This window comes from Ceratotherium simum, chromosome X, assembly GCF_057802395.1.
Source record: "Ceratotherium simum simum isolate JZ-2026a chromosome X, ASM5780239v1, whole genome shotgun sequence".
NCBI lineage: Eukaryota > Metazoa > Chordata > Mammalia > Perissodactyla > Rhinocerotidae > Ceratotherium > Ceratotherium simum.
The window spans coordinates 51,130,271-51,151,412 of NC_141940.1; the positions used below are offsets into that span (position 1 = coordinate 51,130,271).

At 35.8% G+C, this 21,142-nt stretch overlaps 1 protein-coding gene across 2 annotated transcripts in view; it reads right to left on the reverse strand.

Moving 5' to 3' along the window:
* Positions 1–296: 296 nt before the first annotated feature.
* The window catches only part of FAM133A (family with sequence similarity 133 member A), a 44,715-nt gene continuing 23,869 nt past the window's right edge, over positions 297–21,142 (reverse strand). For both annotated transcript variants that reach the window (XM_014792362.2, XM_087427776.1), the window contains exon 4: positions 297–3,280. In XM_014792362.2, coding sequence (XP_014647848.1) covers positions 2,431–3,177 — 747 coding nt within the window. In that variant the 5' untranslated portion in view covers positions 3,178–3,280 and the 3' untranslated portion in view covers positions 297–2,430. The remainder of the gene's footprint in view (positions 3,281–21,142) is intronic.

Genomic DNA, 21,142 nt, shown 5'->3' on the forward strand with positions numbered 1-21,142 from the left:
GTAGTTTTACTTCCAAGACAGTCAGCATTGCTGATAAGCATGAAATATTATGCTAGACCACCCACTTCCTCAGTCATTACATAAAAACCAATGCAAATAAAATAACATTTCCTTCTACAATGGCATAAATGATCACCACCTCTGAATCAATCTGCAGACCACAGGAAGATCTTACAGAAGATAAGTGAGTTACTTTATGTAAATAATGAAACAGACATTCTAGAGTTATATGTTATTTTTCAGATTAGGTAAGGTGATGCTGTGGTAATAAAAAAGACCCCAAATCTCAGTGGCTTAACACATAACAGTTTATTTCTTACTCTCAATGGTTCACTGCAAGTTCATCAGCTTTCCAGGACAGGTCCCATACAAACAGTGACTTAGAGATCCAGGTTGCATCCATCTGGTAGGTACGTCATTTGGAGCACATTGCTTTCAGGTCACCATGGCAGGTAAAGAGAGAGTAGGAGGGTCATGCAGGACATTTTTACTGCTCCATTATCAAAATGACACATCACTTCTGTTTACAATCTCTCTGCTAGAAGTAGTCAAATGGCATTGCCTAACTACAGGGGCTAGGAAGTGAATGGGAGGACACAGATATTTGATAAACTGTTAATGTTTTTGCCACATTCCAAAATAATATGAGCTTTTTTTTCATATTTTAATGAAAAACAATTTCAAAAAGCTCTATATGGATACAAAATATCGCTTAAATATAATAGTTTTTATCAGTATTAGATATATTTTTAGGAAACAGCTAAAGTTATGAAGCTTCAATTCAAGGTGATCTAACATGGCATTACGTTTATAATGTTCTAAGAACCTTACTGAGAGATTCTGGTATTTCGATGGCAAAAATTTGGGGAGCCAATATGTTATTTATCTACTAGATATTTTTTCTATCTTCATAATAATTTTACTTGTGATTCAAGAAAGCCAACATGAAATCAGCTATTTAAAAACAAAATAGCTACTGATTCTCTCATCATGCCAAAATAATTTGTACATATGACATTACAATTAGCACATCCTCTGTAACAGGTGTTTTTTTGAGATATCAATTTATAATTCATATTACTCTGACATGTAAAAATGTAAAAATAAACTTCAACTCATGACAGCATTAGTGGTAAACATGAATCAGCTACAGACAGGAGACACCAAATATTAGTAAAATATGACACAGGAAGATCAATGATGTCATTATCTGCTAAACTCAACTCCTATTTTAATGCTTAAGACAACAAACTTTTAAACAGCATACTTACTAAGATTTTGGCAGTAGTTTATTAACAAGACACATAGCATACTAGAGGTCTGGCACTCAAATTGCTTACAGTAAACCAGCTTCAATATGAAGGCATTAAATATATTTTTTTAAAACCTTCTTGTTACATGCTAAATATTTTGGCAAGTGTGCAATTAAACACAGTAATGAAATTAATATAGTAAGATTAAGAAATTACAAACTTGAAACTTGCATCCTAAGCATAAATCACATAAAAAAAGGATTACTGGTTATATAGAATATCCCTGGATAATCAAAACTTAATAGTATAAAACATGCAAAATATTTCAGAATCTTTATTAATCAAAAAATACCAGGGTCTATTTAAAATGATTCTTCTCCAAAGGGTACCAAAGTTAATTCAAATCAAGTAACACTGTAATGCTAAATATTATTCAGTACTGTTGAAGTGGAGGTAAATTTCATAGAATTGGGGGCTTACTTGTACTGTAAATTGCTGTCTTTCTGTTCACCTGAAGCAGCATACAACAACATCCCAGAATTTCACTAAGTAAGAAAAGAATGGCTGCTGCACTGGCAAAAATAGAATGTGTAAGTATCAAAGGCACACTATTCAGCTAGCCAAAGTCATAGCAAAGTCTTTTTCCCCCACAGCCCTTTCCCCATGTAAACAAAAGTTTATTAAGGAGAAAAGTAAAATAAACTACACTTATCATCAAAAGTAAGGATTTTGAGACATCAATGTTAAAGTCCATGCTTCAAAAATGTCGACTATAGCTGTCTGGATGTTTCTGATTATATTTTAAAGATGTATCCAAATTAGATGCTTTTAACATTAGATACATTTTTTTTGTCAAAATTATTTATTATCTAAAACATTTTACTCTAATTCCAAACATTTTAACTACTAGTATGACAACAGGGTTTTAGCTCTCAGAGGAATGAACCACTGGAAGAAAAAAACACACAAACAAACAAAATCCTACACTTAAGCTGCAGGCAACAATTATGGTCCTTTCTGGCACAGTGGCATTTGACTGGCAACTCTAAGTTCAGGAATAATTCTACTAACACAGGGAAATCCATACGTTTTGGTAAATACGCCTTAACATTCACAGTTGAAGTTTCCTTTAGACCTTGCTTTTTTAAACAGGAAAATCCTGCTTTTATTCTTAATGTTATTCTGACTTGTGACTTGAACCTGACTTCTTTTTCTTCTTCTTACCATGTTTCTTGTGCTGTTTCTTCTTCTTCTTCTTTGCTTTTTCCATTGCTTTCTCTCGCTCTTCACGTCTCCTCTTCTTTTTTGCTTGCACCTCCTCTTCATAATCTGATTCTGATGAGGACTCTGATGATAAAGGTTTATCCTCAGGATAAGTCTTCTTTCTTTTTTTGCTGAGACTTCTAACATACTTTTCTTTCTCTGTTTCATCCTTTGACTTCTTTTTCTTTTTTACAGATTCCTTGCTCTCTGCTTCAGATTCATATGTAGAGCTTTGTGATGAGTTGTGTGAACGATTCTTCTTTTTCTTTCTCTTTTTTCCTTGTTTCTTTTCCTCATGCTCAGAATCTGAAGAACTGCTTGAAGAATCAGAGCTTGATGAAGACGATGAAGACCGACAAGATTTCTTCTTTTTCTTTTTCTTTCTTTCTCTTTTTTTAGATGAACCCTCATTTCCACTTAATAATTTCTCTCTGCTTTCTTCTAGTTCTTTCTTCCAATTCTCGTTCATTTTTTCTTCAAATTCAGCTAATGCCTTGGAGCCTTTCTTTTTATTTTCTAATTGTTTCTTCACTTCTTCCCATGTGGGCCTTGGTCGATTCAGATAATCTTGTATTGTTGGGCCTGCGGATTGAGTTGGGCCCCTCCATCTGGCCATTGCTATAGGATTCATATAGGCCACCCGATTATCCCGCTTCCCCATGGTGCCTGATGGTTCCCAGAGCAGACTCTCAGTTGCTAAGGAGAATAAGGATAGACATCCTCCTTAAATTCTTCATCTGCTGATATACCAAGCGGGTTCCATTCTGTGAGAGAAGCAGATGGAATGATTACAAATCACCTTAAATATAAGACAAAATAAACACATAAGCTTAATTGTTCACTGTCTATCACATAGTACAATAGAAATTTCCAAAATCTTAGACCTTGGGAACAAAGAATATACACATTTAAGGTTCTTGCATATTTTAGACATTGTGGTATGACTATAACATAAACTTAAAGTGTTTTATATACTTCATGTAAGGTTCTGACTATCTAAAACTTTTAATTATTATTTCCTTTTATATTGTATGATACTAACTTTTTTTCTTTCATTCTGCCTTATATGGTATAAAGAGAGAGAGAAATTTCTATAGCTAAATTCTATACCAGGTAGACCTTCTCCAACTTAGGAAAGTGCAGCACAATCCCCTCTATCTAGGAGTCATACCTGAAAAATCCTTCTTCAACTCTCACATCCAATCCATTACTAAATCCTACTGTTTAAACCTCCACAATAGGTCTCATATCCATTCACTTTTCTCCAAATATACTGTCATCAACTTAGTGCAGGCACTATCATCTCTCCCTTGACTATTAATCTCTAGTATTTATTAAGTATTTATTATAAGCCAGGGACTGCTCAGTGTTTTGCAATGGATTATCTCATTCAATATCTAGACTAATGTTATGAGGTTGATTCTATTATTATCCCTATTTCACAGATGAAGAAACTAAAGCTTAGAGAATTTGAGTAACTTGCACAAAGTAACAGCTAAAACTGGTAGAACCAGGATTTAAATCAAGGCAGCCTGACTCCAAACCCTGCACAGCTAACACAACACTATATTGCCTCCTTACATCAACCTCTTAATTGATAGCCCTATTTCTACCATTAGTCTCTTCCATTCCAGTCCTACACTGTAATCAGAAGGATCTTAAAATACTCCAGTGGCTCTACGTTATAATGAGAATCAAATCCAAACTCCTATAAAGGTCCTGTTTGATCTGTCCTGCTTATCTCTCTTACTTTCATCTAGAGTCACTCATCCTTTTCCTCAATTCTATCTTCTCCAGTCTTCTCTTGGTTTCTGGAACATGCTAAGCTCCAAGCTTAGCCATCATGGCCAGTTCCATCTCATCTTTCAGGTCTCAGTTTAAATGTGAATTCCTCAGAAAGGCAACTATTAGGTTGAACTATATAAAATTGCCAATTATATAGCACAAAAACAGTCAAATTTCATATGGTTCAACCTTGTATTAAAGTACATTGCTTCTGTATCTACCTTCATACTCACTGTTTTGTATCACAGTTTCTTGTTTCTTTTATTCATAGCACTTAGTAAATTGTTGATTATTTTGTCTGTTTGATATGTGTGTGTGTTTGTGTGTGTGTATGTGTGTGTATCTGTACCCACTGCTAAATATAAGGCCAAGAAAGGTAAAGGCCATGTTTGATCTGTCTTGTTTACCATGGTGTTTCCAATACCTAAGACAGCATGTGGCCCACACTAAATACTCAAAAAATATTTGCTCAATAATAAACAAACAAATGAATGGATAGATGGATGGATGGATAACTTTGGGAGAGAGGAGCATTCAGAGAAACCTTTTGGAGTTGGTGATATCTGTACAAGATTTTGAATGATAAATAGGAGTTCACACAGGAAACGAAGGACATTCCAGGCAGAAGAAACAATATGTGAAAAAATACAGGAATCTGAAAGAGCACCATGTATTTAATGTTGATGGAGCCTAAAGTGCAAGAGGGCAGTGGCAGGAGGTGAGGCTGCACAGACAAAATAGCCCAATCATACAGGCTCTCTTAGGTCATTTTAAAATCTTGCATATTGTCCTATAGTTGTTAGGAAGCCAACAAAGTCTTTTAAGTGGAAGAGAAAGATGCTCAGACATATGGTAGATTTTTCTGTCAGTCTCCATCTTGACTCTTGACTCTAAGTCAGCCTAACATACCTACCCATCATAAGCTGAATGCCACAGATGTTATAGTGACTCTTGGTGATAGTTTCCTGCATTTGATTTGTTGTGTTCCTGATCTTATTCTCCTTCCCCTTCAGTTTTGTCCAGCTTCTCTTAGGTCTTTCTGTCATTTTCATTCTTACCGCTACTCTAAAGATCTGTCAAATATCATTGTTTCTCTGACTTGATTATCAAAAGCACTTAAGGACCTTAGTTCATATTCAACTGGCTGGTTCTCTCTGCTACTGGACACTTAGAATAGTATAATCCATTAAAATTTCAGTTCCTTGAGACCTAGTTCTGACATCATCTAGAAAGATAGGCAAAGGCCCGTACACAAAGGCTTTGGATGTGATGATAAGGAGGTTGGAATTTATTCTATGGGACTTACAGTGAAGCTAACGGGGAGATATTGACTATTTTAAACAGGAGAGTGATATGGTCATATTTCAGTGTTTAAGAGACAACATTTTTAGAGTGTGAAAGATGAATTGGAGGCACCTAAGACTGAAGGCAATGAGATCATTTAAGTATTCATGTAGAAAAGAAATGAGAGTCTGAACTAAAAACAGTGCCACTGTGAATGAAAAGAGTGGGGAGGATTCTGGGAAGATGTCGGCATAGGAGGACTCTGAACTCACCTCCTTCCATAGACACAACAAATCTACAATTACCTGTGGAACAATTACCTCTGAGAAAGATCTGGAAACTGGATAAAAAGGACCCCCACAACAAGGGACAACACTGACAGGCGTGGAAGAGGCAGAAACATACCTCTGCTGAGGAAAAAATCACACACTAGCTGCAGCACTTCACAGCCAGGAGCAATCTTAAAGGTACGAAGCTTTTCCCAGAGGAGTGGGGGGATCTGAGCAGGAGATCTATGCCACAACAGGCATCTCAACCTTTAGATTCAGCACAACTGAGACAAGTTCCCATAATACCTGGCTTTGCTGGCTTTTAAAACCAATAGGTAATACCCCCAGAAAAGCTATGAAACTTCAGATAAATAATAGCCTGCTCTTAAAGGGCCCATGCACAGATTCGCCCATTCCAGAAACCAACACAAAAACCCCAGAAAGAGAAGTGCATAGTCTTTTGGTAAAAGAGACTCACTTGCTAAGCTCTGGATGCATCTCAGAGGCAGGAGGCAGGTAGGCCCACCTCCCCAGGAACTGAGACACTGGTGGCAGCCATTATTGTGACCTGGTGCAGTCCTGCTGACACAGATGCTGGCAGACACCATTGGATTTCTTCCTCTGGCCTGTTAACACAGGGGTTTGCCCCACCCATTAGAGTATTGATTTAATCCAGTGCAGCCAGTGTAGGTAGCCCACCCTAGGAACTGGCTCTGCTCACCAGCAACCCCACAGGGAACTGGTGGGCCTGTGTAAGGCAGGGTGCATGGAACCTCTGCAGCAGGGCAAGTGGGTCTGCCCCAGTGGGGCATGCACATGGGGCGGGCCTGTGCTGGCAGGTGTCTGAGCCTGTGGATGGTGGAGTGTGTCAGCCACAGCTGACATGTACCCCTGAAGAACTCAAACAGCCACACAGGGGTATGACACACCTTCTAAGGCCTGAAACTATTGTGTGTTGCAATGCCTGGGGCCGGTCCCACCCATCTGTGCTCCTTAGAGAGCTGACAACAGCCTCACACCACTGAGAGCCTCACTGGAGCCCAGCAGCAACTGTGATCCCATGAGCCTAGCAACCAGCCATGCTGGGGGCCTAACTCACTTAATAGCAAAACAACAGCAGTTGCGTGCTATTAGATCTTGCAGCCAGCTGTGCTGTGGCTCACCCCACCTGATAAAGTGACTAAGGTGACCATAGCAGCCACATGTGGCTGAGCCTTACAACCAGCCAGCCTAGGGACCAGCCTAGCCTATCCATGTGCCTGCAGCAAGAGCAACCCCATCACAACAGAAGGGTACATGTAGCTCACACAGGGGACACTTCTGGAACATCTGGAACAGGTGATGAGAGGAAAGCACATTGCTGGGCTCCATAGGGCATCTCTTACATAAAGCTACATTTCCAAGATTGGGAGACGTAGTTGATCTACCTAATACATAGATATAAGCACAGAGAAATAGGCAAAATGAGGAGACAAAGGAATATGTTCCAAACAAGGGAACAGGACAAATCCTCAGAAAAAGAACTAAATGAAACAGAGATAAACATTTACCTGATAAAGAGTACAAACTAATAGTCATAAGGATGCTCACTAATCTTGGGAGAAGACTAGATAAACACAGCGCAAACTTCAACAAAGAATTGGAAAATATAAAACAGAACCAATCAGAACTGAAGAATACAATAATGGAAATGAAAAATTCACTAGAGGGAATCAACGGCACAGTAGATGACACAGAAGAATGGATCAGTGATCTGCATGAAAGAGTAGAGGAAATCACCCAAGCTGAACAGAAAGAAGAAAAAAGAATTAAAAAGAACAAGGATAGTCTAAGGGACCTCTTGGACAATATCAAGCACACTAACATCCATAGAATAGGTCTTCCAGAAGGAGAAGAGAGAGACAAAGGGGCAGAGAACCTATTTGAAGAAATAATAGCTGTAAACTTCCCTAACCTAAGGAAGGAAACAGATATCCAGGCACAGGAAGCACAGAGAGCACCAAACAAGATGAAGCCAAAGGGCTCACACCAAGATACATTATAATTAAAATGTCAAGAATTAAAGATAAAGTGAGAATCCTAAAAGCTGCAAGAGAAAGACAACAAGTTACATAGAAAGAAAACTCCATAAGGCTATCAGCTGACGTCTCAGCAGAAATCTTACAGGCTAGAAGGGAGTAGTATGATATATTCAAAGTGCTGAAAGGAAAAAACCTACAGCCAAGCATATTCTACCTGGCAAGGTTACCATTCAGAATTGAAGAAAAAATAAAGAGTTTCCCAGACAAGAAAATATTAAAGGAAATTATCACCACTAAATCAGCCCTTACAAGAAATGTTAAAGGGGCTTATCTAAGTGGAAAAGACAAGACGACTAATAGGAATAAGAAAATTATCAAAGGAAAAAAATCACTGGTAAAGGAAAATATACAGCAAAGGTAGCAGATCAACCACCTATAAAGCTAGTATGAAGGTCAAAAGACAAAAGTACTAAAAATATCTATCTCCACGATAAGAGATTAAGGGATACACACACACAAAAGACATTAAATATGATATCAAATGTAGGGGGAGGGGAGTAAAAGCATAGAGCTTTTAGTAAAAGGTCAAACTTGAGATCATCAAATTAATATAGATTGCTATTTATTACATGTGAACCTTGTGGTAATTACAAAACAGAAATGTATAATAAATACACAAAAGACAAAGAAAAAGGAGACCAAATATAATACTAAAGAAAGCCATCAAGTCACAAGGGAAGAGAGCAAGAGAAGAAGAAAGGAACAGAGAAGAACTACCCAAACATTCAGAAAACAAGTAACAAAATGGCAATAAGTACCTCCTTATCAATAGTTACTTTAAATGTCAATGGACTAAATGCTTCAATCAAAAGACATAGAGTGGGTAAGTGGATAAATAAACAAGAACCATACATATACTGCATACAAGAGACATTCTTCAGACCTAAAGATACCAACTGAAAGTGAAGGGATGGAAAAAGATACTCCATGAAAATGGAAATGAAAAGAAAGCTACAGTAGCAATACTTATATCAGACAAAATAGATTTTAAAACAAAAACCGTAATGAGAGACAAGAAGGGCATTACATAATGATAAAGGGAACAATCAAACAAGAGCGCATAACACTTGCAAATATCCATGCACCCAACATAGCAGCACCTAAATACATAAAGCAATTATTAACAGACCAAAGGAGAAATTGACAGTAACACAATAATAGTAGGGGACTTGAACACTACACTTACATCAATGGATAGATCATCCAAACAGAAATCAATAAGGAAACATTGGCCTTAAATGACACATTAGACCAACTGACTTAATAGATATATACAGAATATTCCTTCCTGAACTGCAGGATACACATTCTTTTCAAATGTACAGGGAACATTCTCCAGGGTAGATCATATATTAGGCCACAAAACAAGTCTCAATAAATTTAAGATTGAAATAATACCAAACATCTTTTCTGACCACAAGGTTATGAAACTAGAAATCAACTACAAGAAGAAAACTGGAAAAGCCACAAATATGTGGAGATTAAACAAAATGCTACTGAACAACTACTGGGTCAACAAAGAAATCAAAAGATATCTACAGACAAATGAAAATGAAAATATGACATGCTGAACTTTATGGGACACAGCAAAAGCACTACAAAGAAGGAAGTTTATAGCAACACAGGCCCACCTCAACAAACAAGAAAAGTCTCAAATAAATAGTATAAGAATACACCTAAAGGAACTAGAAAAAGAAGGACAAACATAGCCCACAATCAGTAGCAGGAAGGAAATAATAAAAATCAGAACAGAAATAAATGAAATAGAGACTAAAAAAACAATAGAAAAAAAAATCAATGAAACTAAGAGCTGGTTTTTTGAATAGATAAACAAAATTGACAAATCTTTAGCTAGAATCCCCAAGCAAAAAAGAGAGAAGGCTCAAAAACTAAAATCAGAAATGAAAAAGGAGAAATTACAATGGACATCACAGAAATACAAAGGATTATAAAAGAATATTATGAAAAGCTATACACCGAAAAATTGGATAATCTAGAAGAAATGGATAAATTCTTAGAATCATACAACCTTCCAAAACTGAATCAAGAAGAAATAGAGAATTTGAATAGACCAGTCACCAGTAAGGAGATCAAAACAGTAATCAAAAACCTCCCCAAAACAAAAGTGCATGAAAACATGAATGCATAAAGATATATGAACCCCTATGTTCATTGCAGCATTATTCACAATAGCCAAGACTTGGAAACAAGCTAAGTGCCCATCAGTGGATGAATAGATAAAGAAGATGTGGTATATATACACAATGGAATACTACTCATCCACAAAAAGATGAAACCGTGCCATTTGTGACAACATGGATAAACCTTGAGGGTACTATGCTAAGCGAAATAAGTCAGATGGAGAAAGTCAAATACCATATGATTTCATTCACAAGTGGAAGATAAAAACAACCACCGCCACCACAAACAAACACGTAGATACAGAGATTGGATTGGTGGTTACCAGAGGGGAAGGAGGGAGGGAGGAGGGCAAAAGGGGTAATAGGGCACATGTGTGTGGTGATGGATTGTAATTAGTCTTTGGGTGGTGAACATGATGGAGTCTACAGAGAAATCGAAATATAATGATATACATCTGAAATTTATATAATGTTATAAATCAATGTTACCTCAATAAAAATAAATAAATATAAATGAATAAATCCACAAAAAAAAAGAAAAGAAGGGAAAATATATGAGACATGTTGAGCAGATTTTACTGAAATTAATGACCAATTGGATACAAAGGATGAGGGAGAGAAAGCAATCTAGGACAAGGTCCTGGCTTGTGAGACTAGATAAAAGGCAATGCCAATGACTGGGTAATATAGGAAATGGCACAGACTCTGAGAAAGGTCTAGGTTCAGTATTGGATTCATAAAGTTTGAGGTGTCTGTGAGATATCTCAATGAATTTGCATATAGGAAATCGGATGTATGAGTGTTGGCATTCTGGAATGTGACCTGAGTTAGAGATAAAGGATTGGCAGTCACTGAGTGATGGCTAAAGTCATGAGAGAAAATTAAAGTACCTTGGGGAAAATGAAAATGTGTTTGAGTACTGGATCCAGTTTAACACCAACATGCAATGGGTCAACAGAGAAAGTAAAGCCTACAAAGAACACTTCAGAAAATTAGCCAGAGTGGTAAGAGCTAGACTAGTATCAGAAGAAAAAGTAAAAGTCACAGAAACACAGAGGGAGAACGAAGTTTCAAGGCAAGGACCACAATCCTCAAAGGAGTATGTTGATGGATTTCATTTGAGCAATCATTAAATATCAAAATTTTGGGAAAAAACCTAGATGTCCATCAATAACGAACAGGTTATATAAATTTTAATATATGTATACAATGAAATACTATATCCACAACATATTGTTGAGTGAAAAGTTCACCAAATGTAAACATTGGTTATTTCTGCATATTGGGGAGGCATTATTTCATTTTGTATGTTTTCCTATAATGTTCACATTTTCTACAATGCACAAGTATTATTTTTCCTTTAAAAAATCTAGAAAATAAAAGATGTCATGGACAACAATATTAAATGCAGCAGATAGGTCAAGTAAGATAAAATTTGAAAATGTAAATTATATTTGGCTATTAAGAAATCATTAGTAACCTTTGCTAATGCAATTTCAATTAAATAGTGAGGGCAGAAGCCAGATGACAGTGGGTTAAAGACTAAATGGGAGGTGAGAAACTAGAGACATAGGGTACTTAAACTCATTTGAGAAAAAAAGTAAAGAGATAATAAGGTAACTATAACAAGGGATGTAGTATTAAAGAAAATGATTCTTTTTGTTGTTGTTTGTTTTTATCAGAGAAGAAACTTGAACATATTCACAGGGTGACAAGAAAGATAAAGTATAAAGAGAAAGTTATAAGAAGATAGGAAAGAGAATAACTGACATGGCAAAATCACAGAGGAAGCAGACAGGAATCAAATTAAAGCCACAGGTAGATACTTTTCTTGCAAGAGCAGAGGCAAAGAATAAAGAAAGGGTATGGGTACAGGTTTTTCCTTTTTTTGGTGGAGGGAGAGATGAAAGGGAGAAAGTTAAAGTTGAAATATTTCTCACATAATAGCCTTCTTTCACTCAATGGTAGGTGCCAAGGCCATGTGCTATAAGTAAGGCAGGTTGAGGTAGCGTAGGAATTTTGAGACCAATAATTAAAATTTGAATAACTGCAGAGGGGAATGGGAGAGGGTGCTGACACCAGACAAGTGTTGTGGAAGGCCTTCAAAACTGCAGAATCTGTGTGTTCTTTACTCAGAAGATAAAGCACACTGAGAAAAGAGAAAAAGTAACACCAACAAAGTGTTATGCTCAAATACTCTTTGTTTTAAAAGTATTATGGTTTACCTTCTGTTTCCATTATAGAAGAGAAACTTGATTCTCGATATCTCTATTTATTCGTACGAAGTATGCTATTTTTAATTTTGTATTAAGATTGGACACTAATTGTGACAGCCTTGCTGGTAATCTGGGTGTTATAACAGTTATTTGTTTGTTCATTCTTACAACAACTCCCTTTTGATCATCTCTTACGTACCAGATACTATGTTATATGCCATGGAGATTATGGTCTAGTAAAGGTAACAGTCATTACACAAATATCAAACAAATGAGTATATAATTATAATTGTGATTAGAATTATGAAAGAAAAGTACAGGATGCTATGAAAGGTATAATGAGGGACCTGATTCAGAATGGAATGTCAACTCTGAGATACTAACATACTTTCTGAGATCTGATGGATACATAACAGCTAGCCAGATGAGGGGGTAAAATAGGATGGGAGTAATAAAAGAGCCAAAGTTGATTGAATGTTCCAAGGAGAAGAAATATCAGATGCTAAGTCCCTGAGGTGAAAAGGAAAAGCCAATAACAACACAAAATATTCACATTATTACACTGTTGTAAACCAGTCATCATATCAATTTCTCCTTCTTGAAAGTGATTGTATCTATACCATTTTTTATTAAACATCCTCAGGTAAAAGTCAATAAGAATTTAAGTTAATTAAAAGCATATTTTAATGTTTCACAGGGTAATTTTTATTGTAAATATCACTAAGGTAGGTTATTTTAGAGAACTACTCTATTTTACAAATCATTTCATTGAATTTTCAGTGATATGTGTAACTGTAGACGAATTCTCACAGACACATGCATGCCCGTCAGTTGAAAATCCTTTCCAAAATAGTTAGCAATCATTCTGAAATTTAATGTGAAGCACCCAACTCTTCTGCAAAGGTCTGGACATTTGGATGAGACCCCTATAAAAAGTAATTATTTTCTTTGTTTACACTAGCTAATGTAAGTTTAAGTATCACACTACTGAAATAAATGCCTCTTACAAATCTGCTTAAAGGATTTAAGATAGCAATGAGTCTACTAAATTATAAAATAATAATAATCTGCACATATATACTAACAATACCTTTAATTATCACACTATGTTTTGCCATTTGACATTGAATAATAATATAGTGAACAGCAGCAGCACAATCTAATTCACAGGCCAAATAAGAGACAAAGAGGGTTTATGGAGAAATTAGTGATACTTCACAATTTTCTGAATATATCTAGCTCTAGCAAGTGTACGTAATGTGATATCCTTTCTTCTAAGCAAAACTCAAGCATGAATACATTCTATTCTCGTTGTTAACATGACTTTTTTGAGGGAGGAATTATGGCTCTTATCTTGGCTAAAATCAACACGATAGAAAGCTGTGCTGTGTTGAAACCATTCTCACGTGAATTCTCTCTAGCATAGTTGCATCATGGAGCATCTGTCATTCTAGGGAAAAGGTGTAGAATTTGAAATACTGCCTCTTTTCTCTCTTTACAGAATTGTCAAATTACAAGCGATCAGTCTCTATCATCTTAAGATGATACCAGAAAGCTTATAGCAGCAATAAAATATTGCAGGTGCAAGAAATAAAAGAGAAAAGAATGGTTATGAGAGGGTAGAAGCTCTAAGTATAAATTTTAGCTAAGTATTTATTTTAAAGAAATGAGTGCTTCACCCCTATATTTATCTTAATATAGTAGTACAGTAATAATTTTGGATTTTATATTCAGAAAAACAAATCATCGTTATTGTCTAGCTTTTATGCTAATGAAGTAAAATGCTTTTTCAAAACAAACTTTTTATTTTAGAATATTTTTAGACTTACAGAAAAGTTGCAAGTATAGTACAGAGAATTCCTGTATCCTCTGCATGCAGTTTCCCTTGTTAATATCTTACACTAATATGGAACATTTGCCACAACTAGTGAGCCAATATTGACAGATTCATATTAACTAAAGTCCATTCTTCATTAAAATTTCCTTATTTTTCAGCTAATGTCCTTTTTCTATCCCAGGAATCCACCCAGGATACCACATTACATTTGGTCATCATGTCTCCCAGACTCCTCTAGACTGTGGCAGTTTATCAGAATTTCCTTGGTTTTGATGACCTTGACAGTTTTGAGGAGTACTGATCAGATATTTAGTTTTTTAGAATGCTCTTCAATTTGGGTTTGTGTGATGCTTTTCTCACAGTTAGAGTTAGGTTGTAAGTTCTTAGGAGGAAGAACACAGATAAATTATCATTCTCATTACATCATATCAAGGGTACATACTAAGGTGACTTATCATTGAAGTTAACCTTGATCACCTGACTGAGATAGTGTTTGCCAGCTTTCTCCATTGTAAGATTACCCTCCTGTTCTATACTGTACTCTTTAGAAAGAAGTCACTATTTGCAGTCCACACTTAAGGAATGGGGACTTATGCTCCACCTCCTTGATGGGGGAATATCTACATAAATTATTTGGAATTCATGTGTATGGGAGATTTGTCTATTCATCCGCATTAATTTATTTTTTCAATCATTTATTTGTGTCAGTATGGATCATGAGTATTGATTTTATACTTCGGGCAGTATTTCAATACTACTTTATTTTGTTGCTGAAATTGTTCCAGCTTCAGTCTTGGGGAGCTCTTTCAGTTGGCTCCCATGTCCCTTGGACATACTCGCATCATTTTGCTTCTTAAGTGCTTCCTTACTTTCTGGCTCTACAAAACACTCCCATATCATTTTGTATATCCTCTGCATTAGCCCTAGAATCCTATTGGGGTACTGTTGCTTCTAGGCCCTCTCAGTAGAGAGAGCTAGGAAATCATTTTAATTAATTAATGAAATCATTTTAATTCATTCAATCACATATTAAGTGTGAACTAAGTACCTGGCACTTGGACGACTAATAAAAATTATTTACAGATGATATGCAGAACACTGTGTGGACATCTAGGTGACATGACTGACTCAGAATCAACAGAATCCATGTTATGGTTATTTCTCGATTAGTATGAATGGATCTCTCCTGCATACATTTCTGAAACTGTTTAAAAGGTCTAAGAGTATAGTCTAAAGAAAAGAGCAAAGGCCCTCAGAAGAACTAGCTGTGCCCCTTTAGAAATCTGCCCTAGTCGTGAAGCCATCAACAAAATAACAGTATTGTTTATAGTGCCAGTGTCAATGTTTTAACCATTATACACATAAGCACCAAATCAACTAAGCATTTGCCAAGAAGGTACTTATTTTGTCAGTGCATCTGATAAATTTTAGAGACTCACTAGCAACTTTCCCGAGTTTTCTTTGACTACAGATTTTGTCCTACAATGTGTGTTTAGATGTGGCTATATATGATGTAACCAAAATGTCCTAGGAGCCCTGAAAATTCCAGTTCCTCTATTCAAGGGATCTTCTTACATAAACCAAAGCTAATTGAATACTAGTTTCTTTCCATCTGTGTAACATGACTGCTAGGAAAATATACCCTAAAAATAAGGTTTGCCACATATCTTCTCCCCATTGTCCAAGTTTCTATTTAACAGATGTCTTATAATATGAATTTTGTAGAAACCCTTGACAAAATCCCTCAAGTTACAAAGTTTGTTGAGTCAGTGTTTTTCAGCCCTGAACACCTAAAATCAATTTCATTCACACCTGACTAGGGTGCAAATGCAATATCATTGATCTATTAGACTTTCAAAGTGAGATAGAACTGTACCTTCCATTTATTCCTTATAATTTTATCTACATTTTGGTGTAAAAAGTGATATATTTTATATTCGAGGATCACGAGATGCTTCTTGAGGCAATGTACTGTGTATTCAAACAGAATTGTAGTCTAAAATCTGTTAACCTTTCCCTAGGATCTAGTTGTGCCAGGATACACTTGTCATCTCTTCTAACAGCTTATAAAAGATAAGGCCCTAAGCATAGGAAGTAAAATACCAGGGGAACTCCTTACTATTTTGCCAGAGAATACAGTTCAAAACACATCTATTTATGCATGGCTTTAAATAGCCATACTTGGTTTTACATGGATCAATGCTTCAATCACTACCTTCTGTACCCTGCCACCCTGACATGATTTTTAATATGTATTTCTAAAAACAGAACAGAGAATTTGATGTAATATGCATGTATGAATATACTGGCTATGAAATAGCTAAAAGCATCACAGTTATTTATTGAAGGGGTACATTTACATGAGTCACATCTCTTCTCACATTTGAAATAACTATATATGCATATTTCCTAAAAGTTCAAAGGCCAGAGAGCATATAGACTAATTGTTACAATAACTAAATTATAGATGCTTATTGGAAACGATAGTAAGTTGTGCTCAGAAGCATCACAAACTGTGAAAAATTGTATTAACATTACTTTATGATGCCAGAGTCAAAGGGGACTTCATTTCTATGACTGGTCTGATTTGAAAAACCGTGTGGAAGAGATGACTCAATATTCACCCTCAAGGGGAGAAAAAAAAAGTTCTCAATACCAGGAAGAGTACTGAGGAAGCATTGGCTTGATGAAAGCAGATAAAGTAGTATCTTAGGAAAATTCACTAGGCAGGCTATATTAACTTCACTGATGCAGCAAATCATCATTAGAGTTCATTATCATTAGAGCTGAAGGCCCAGCTCCCCCATCTACTTGCTGAGTGCTCTCAGAAAAATCATATAATCTCTCTGTCTCAGTTCTCATATCTGAAAATTGAGTTGATAATGATCATTCTCTTTTACAGTCCCATCCCCTGCCCCCAGGTTCAAATGAAATATTCTTTGGCCATAGTTTTAAAAGTGTAAAAGTCTATATAAATGTAAAGACTTGATATTCCTATGACTATTATCATTAATCATGTAATAATGATTGCAACTATTCAGTATTCCACCATGAACAGGTACTCTTCCATGGGGTTTATATGTATTATCTCATTTAATTCTCACTACTCCATGAAGTAGGTACTATTATTTTCCCCATTTGACAGATGAGGAGACTCAGTCTCAGGAAGGTTAAGTAATTTGTCCAAGGTCTTATAGCTAGTAGGTGCTAGAGCCAAGATTAGATCCCTAGCAGACTGATTTGAAGCCTGCATTATTAAAGAATGTTGTAGCACGAAAAGTGGCTGCAAATTCTAGCTGAGGACTCTAATGAAAATACAATGGCTATTTGCAGCTGTACGTCTATCCCTTAAGTTCAGAAAGTCACAGGACAAATGTTCCTCTAAAAGGGCAGAAGAGAGTCTAATGTTAATAAAATTTAAATTGGCTGATAATATCAGTTTCTATAAATTGGGACAACTTGAAGCAGGTGTTCCACTAACTTGTTAAATCTATCTAAAATTTTCAGATACATGAAGCATAAATCTCTCTTGGGGTGGGAGTGGAGATGGGAATCTAGCTTAAACTAGTGAATGTATTTTTCTGCATTACTATGTGGCTGGATACAACTAACTTTTATGATAATGAGGATAACTTGGGAAAACAGCAGTGTACAGAAAACTCAAAAACACCATTTAAATTATTATTTTCAACTTTTTTCTTTACCCAACCTAATTACCAGAGCTGTCAAAATGGATTGATTCAAGTTTTCCCTTTTCTCTTCACACCTGCAAGTGTGGGGATGCTTAAGGAAGAGTGTTAACTATAACTAGCAAAAAGGAAATGGAAACTATCCAAATCAGCCTGGATAATCCATAAACTTTACAAAGAGTTTCTTCCTTTTATATTCCAGATTATTTACTACCTATCTCTGTTCTTTCACATGGCTGTTTATGTTTTTGCCATTTATATTTGTAGATTGTCATTTGAAATTTCCTTTCCCTTCATTGGATTGCAGATCCCTGAAGGGTAAAGGCTATAGCATTGCCCAGACTACCATGCTCTATCCACTGCTTTGGCAGATATTCTGAGTCACAGGATTTGCTAACTTGACACTTAACAACATGTTATATCAGTTTATTTTTACCTATTTATTATATCATTGCCAGCAGCAGTTGTCATGCAGTACTCAGGAATACAGAAAGGTTCCACAGTAGGAAGTCAACTGTTTTCACCTAGACTCCCCTGAATCTTTTTCACCCTTTGTCTGACACTGAAATAATCTGACTATATTATTGCCTGAATCAGGAATCTGAAGATCTCAATATATTTGCTTTATTTCCTCCGAACTCAGTAACTCTAGATAACCGTTATTTTCTATGGAAGAAGTCAATTCTAATCTGGAATCCCTCAACAGCCCTGAATATGAGCATACAGATTACTTATGCAATCCCTAAAATCTTTTGATAAACAGCTCTATTAAAACCCTGTAATCTATTTGGGTAAATCTATTCCAAAATATTTGAGCAGGAAATTCCTCATCAGGGAAATAAATTTGATATCCTAAAAATCAGAGAAACACCTAAAATGTTTATGACATGCTGAAACAGAAGAAAACTTGCTTTTCATCAGTCTGAATTACTGATTTAGAAAATAAATCATGGTTTTATAACTTTATTTTGACCATAATACAATTTAAAATGGAAAAAATATTATAAACTAAGGTTGAATTTGTATGGCGAAAATATATAATCTGAATGTAGGTGATTCACTTACTCACTTGACAAACATTTATTGAGATCCTACTATGAGCCAGGCGCTAGTGTTAAACAAGATAGATAAAATCCATGAATTCATGAGGCTTACATTTTAGAGGAGGAATATAATTAACAAATTTGAGCTTTATTTCAAATATGTCAGAATGAGTCTCATCAAGACTTTAATAGAAAATACCAGGTGGGGGGAGATAGAAGAACAAGTTAAATGACATAATGAGGAAACACACAGATAAACCCAGAATGTGGGACATTCTATTAAAAAGGAAGCTAGTCTTTTCTAAAAATTACATGGAGAAAAATGAAGATTGTTCTAGAAAAAAAGATTTAAAAAGACATAATTAAATGCCATGCATGAACTTTGATTTTATCCTGGTTCAATAAAAAATAAGTATATGAGGTTTCTTTTTGGAGTGATGGGAATGTTTTAAAATTAGATTGTGGTGATGGCTGCACAACTTTTGCAAATTTGTAGTAAATCACTGAATCTTACACTAAAAATAAATAATTTTCATGGTATGAAAATTATACTCCAATAAAGCTGTTAAAAAAGATTTTGAGGGGACATCTAGGGATATCTAACATTGATGGGTATTAGATGATATCAGGGAATTATTTTTAATTACCTTAAATATAATATTGAGAGTATGGAAGAGATTGGCCCTTATTTTTAGGAAATGCAGGCTGAGAATTTTGCATATAAAGCATCATGAGGTCTGTAACTTACTTTTTTTTTTTAATTTTATTTATTTATTTTTTTCCCTCAAAGCCCCAGTAGATAGCTGTATGTCATAGCTGCACATCCTTCTAGTTGCTGTATGTGGGACATGACCTCAGCATGGCCGGAGAAGCGGTGCATCAGTGCGCGCCCGGGATCCGAACCCGGGCCGCCAGCAGCAGAGCGCGTGCACTTAACCGCTAAGCCACAGGGCCAGCCCTGTAACTTACTTTCAAATTGTGCAGCAAACAAGAGAAACCAAATACAACAAAATGATAAAAGTTCATGACTAGGTTGTGAGTATACAGGCGTTCACTGCAAAAGTTTGTCAAGTTTTCTATGTGCTTGAAAACTTCATAATAAAAAGTTGGAAAATGTGTTAATTTTTAAGAGAGAGAGAATAAAAATAGAGCCATTTGAAGGATATTAAGGAGTGATATGATTTGTGGTTTTTGGTCATCTTAACAAACAAATTGGACCTGCTTACTGTATGATTTGATCAGTTAGACAAAAATCTCTCAATTGCTGAAAACTAAATAAATTCAGTGTATTGGGAAATAACTGATTATGAAGCTACAAATAGACTTGGCCTAATGTCTTATCTGCAACAGTACAGGAGTACCCCCTTATCCATGAGGGATACCTTCCAAGACCCCCAGTGGACGCCTGAAACCACGCATAGTACCGAACCCTGTATATACTATTTTTTTTCTACACATATACCTATGATAAAATTTAATTTATAAATTAGGCACAGTCAGAGATTAACAGCAATAACTAATAATAAAATAGAACAATTATAACAACACACTGTAAAAAAGTTATCATAGATCTTAGCAACCACAGCATACGATTTTTTTCTTTCAATTATTAACTTTCACCTTTTCACTTAAAGGAAACACTTTACAGCTTCTCTTTGGCATATCCAAATTGCCAGTATCACGACTCTTGCGCTTTGGGGCTATTATTAAGCAAAATAAGGGTTACTTGAACACAAGCACTGTGATACTGGGACAGTTGGTCTGATAACTGAGATGGCTACTAAGTGACTAAGTGGATAGTAGCTTATAGAGTGTAGATATGCTGGAGAAAAGGATGATTTACATCCCAGGCAGGACGAAGCAGGATGGCACGAGATTTCATCACAATACTCAGAATGGCAAGCAATTTAAAACTTATGAATTGTTTATTTCTGGAGTTTTCCGTTTAATATTTTTGGACTGCACTTGACCGTGGTAACTGAAACCACGGAAAGTGAAACCGAAGATAAGGGGAGACTACTGTATAAATAGTGGTCATGCACTTCATCTTTCCATTCTGCTTCCTATCTGTTCCACCTTTTACCTTTCAATTTTGGCTAGTTCACTTTTGTTGTTGCCAACACATAAAGTCAAGGTTCTCTAACGCTCTTGACATAAAAACCAAAGACCCTAACTGAGTCTATGGGCTCCAATCTAAATAATCTGGTCATTGCTTATCTCTTCAATCTTACCTTCTGCCCCATTCGTCCTCCTCCCTCTCTGTACTTCAAACTCAATGGCC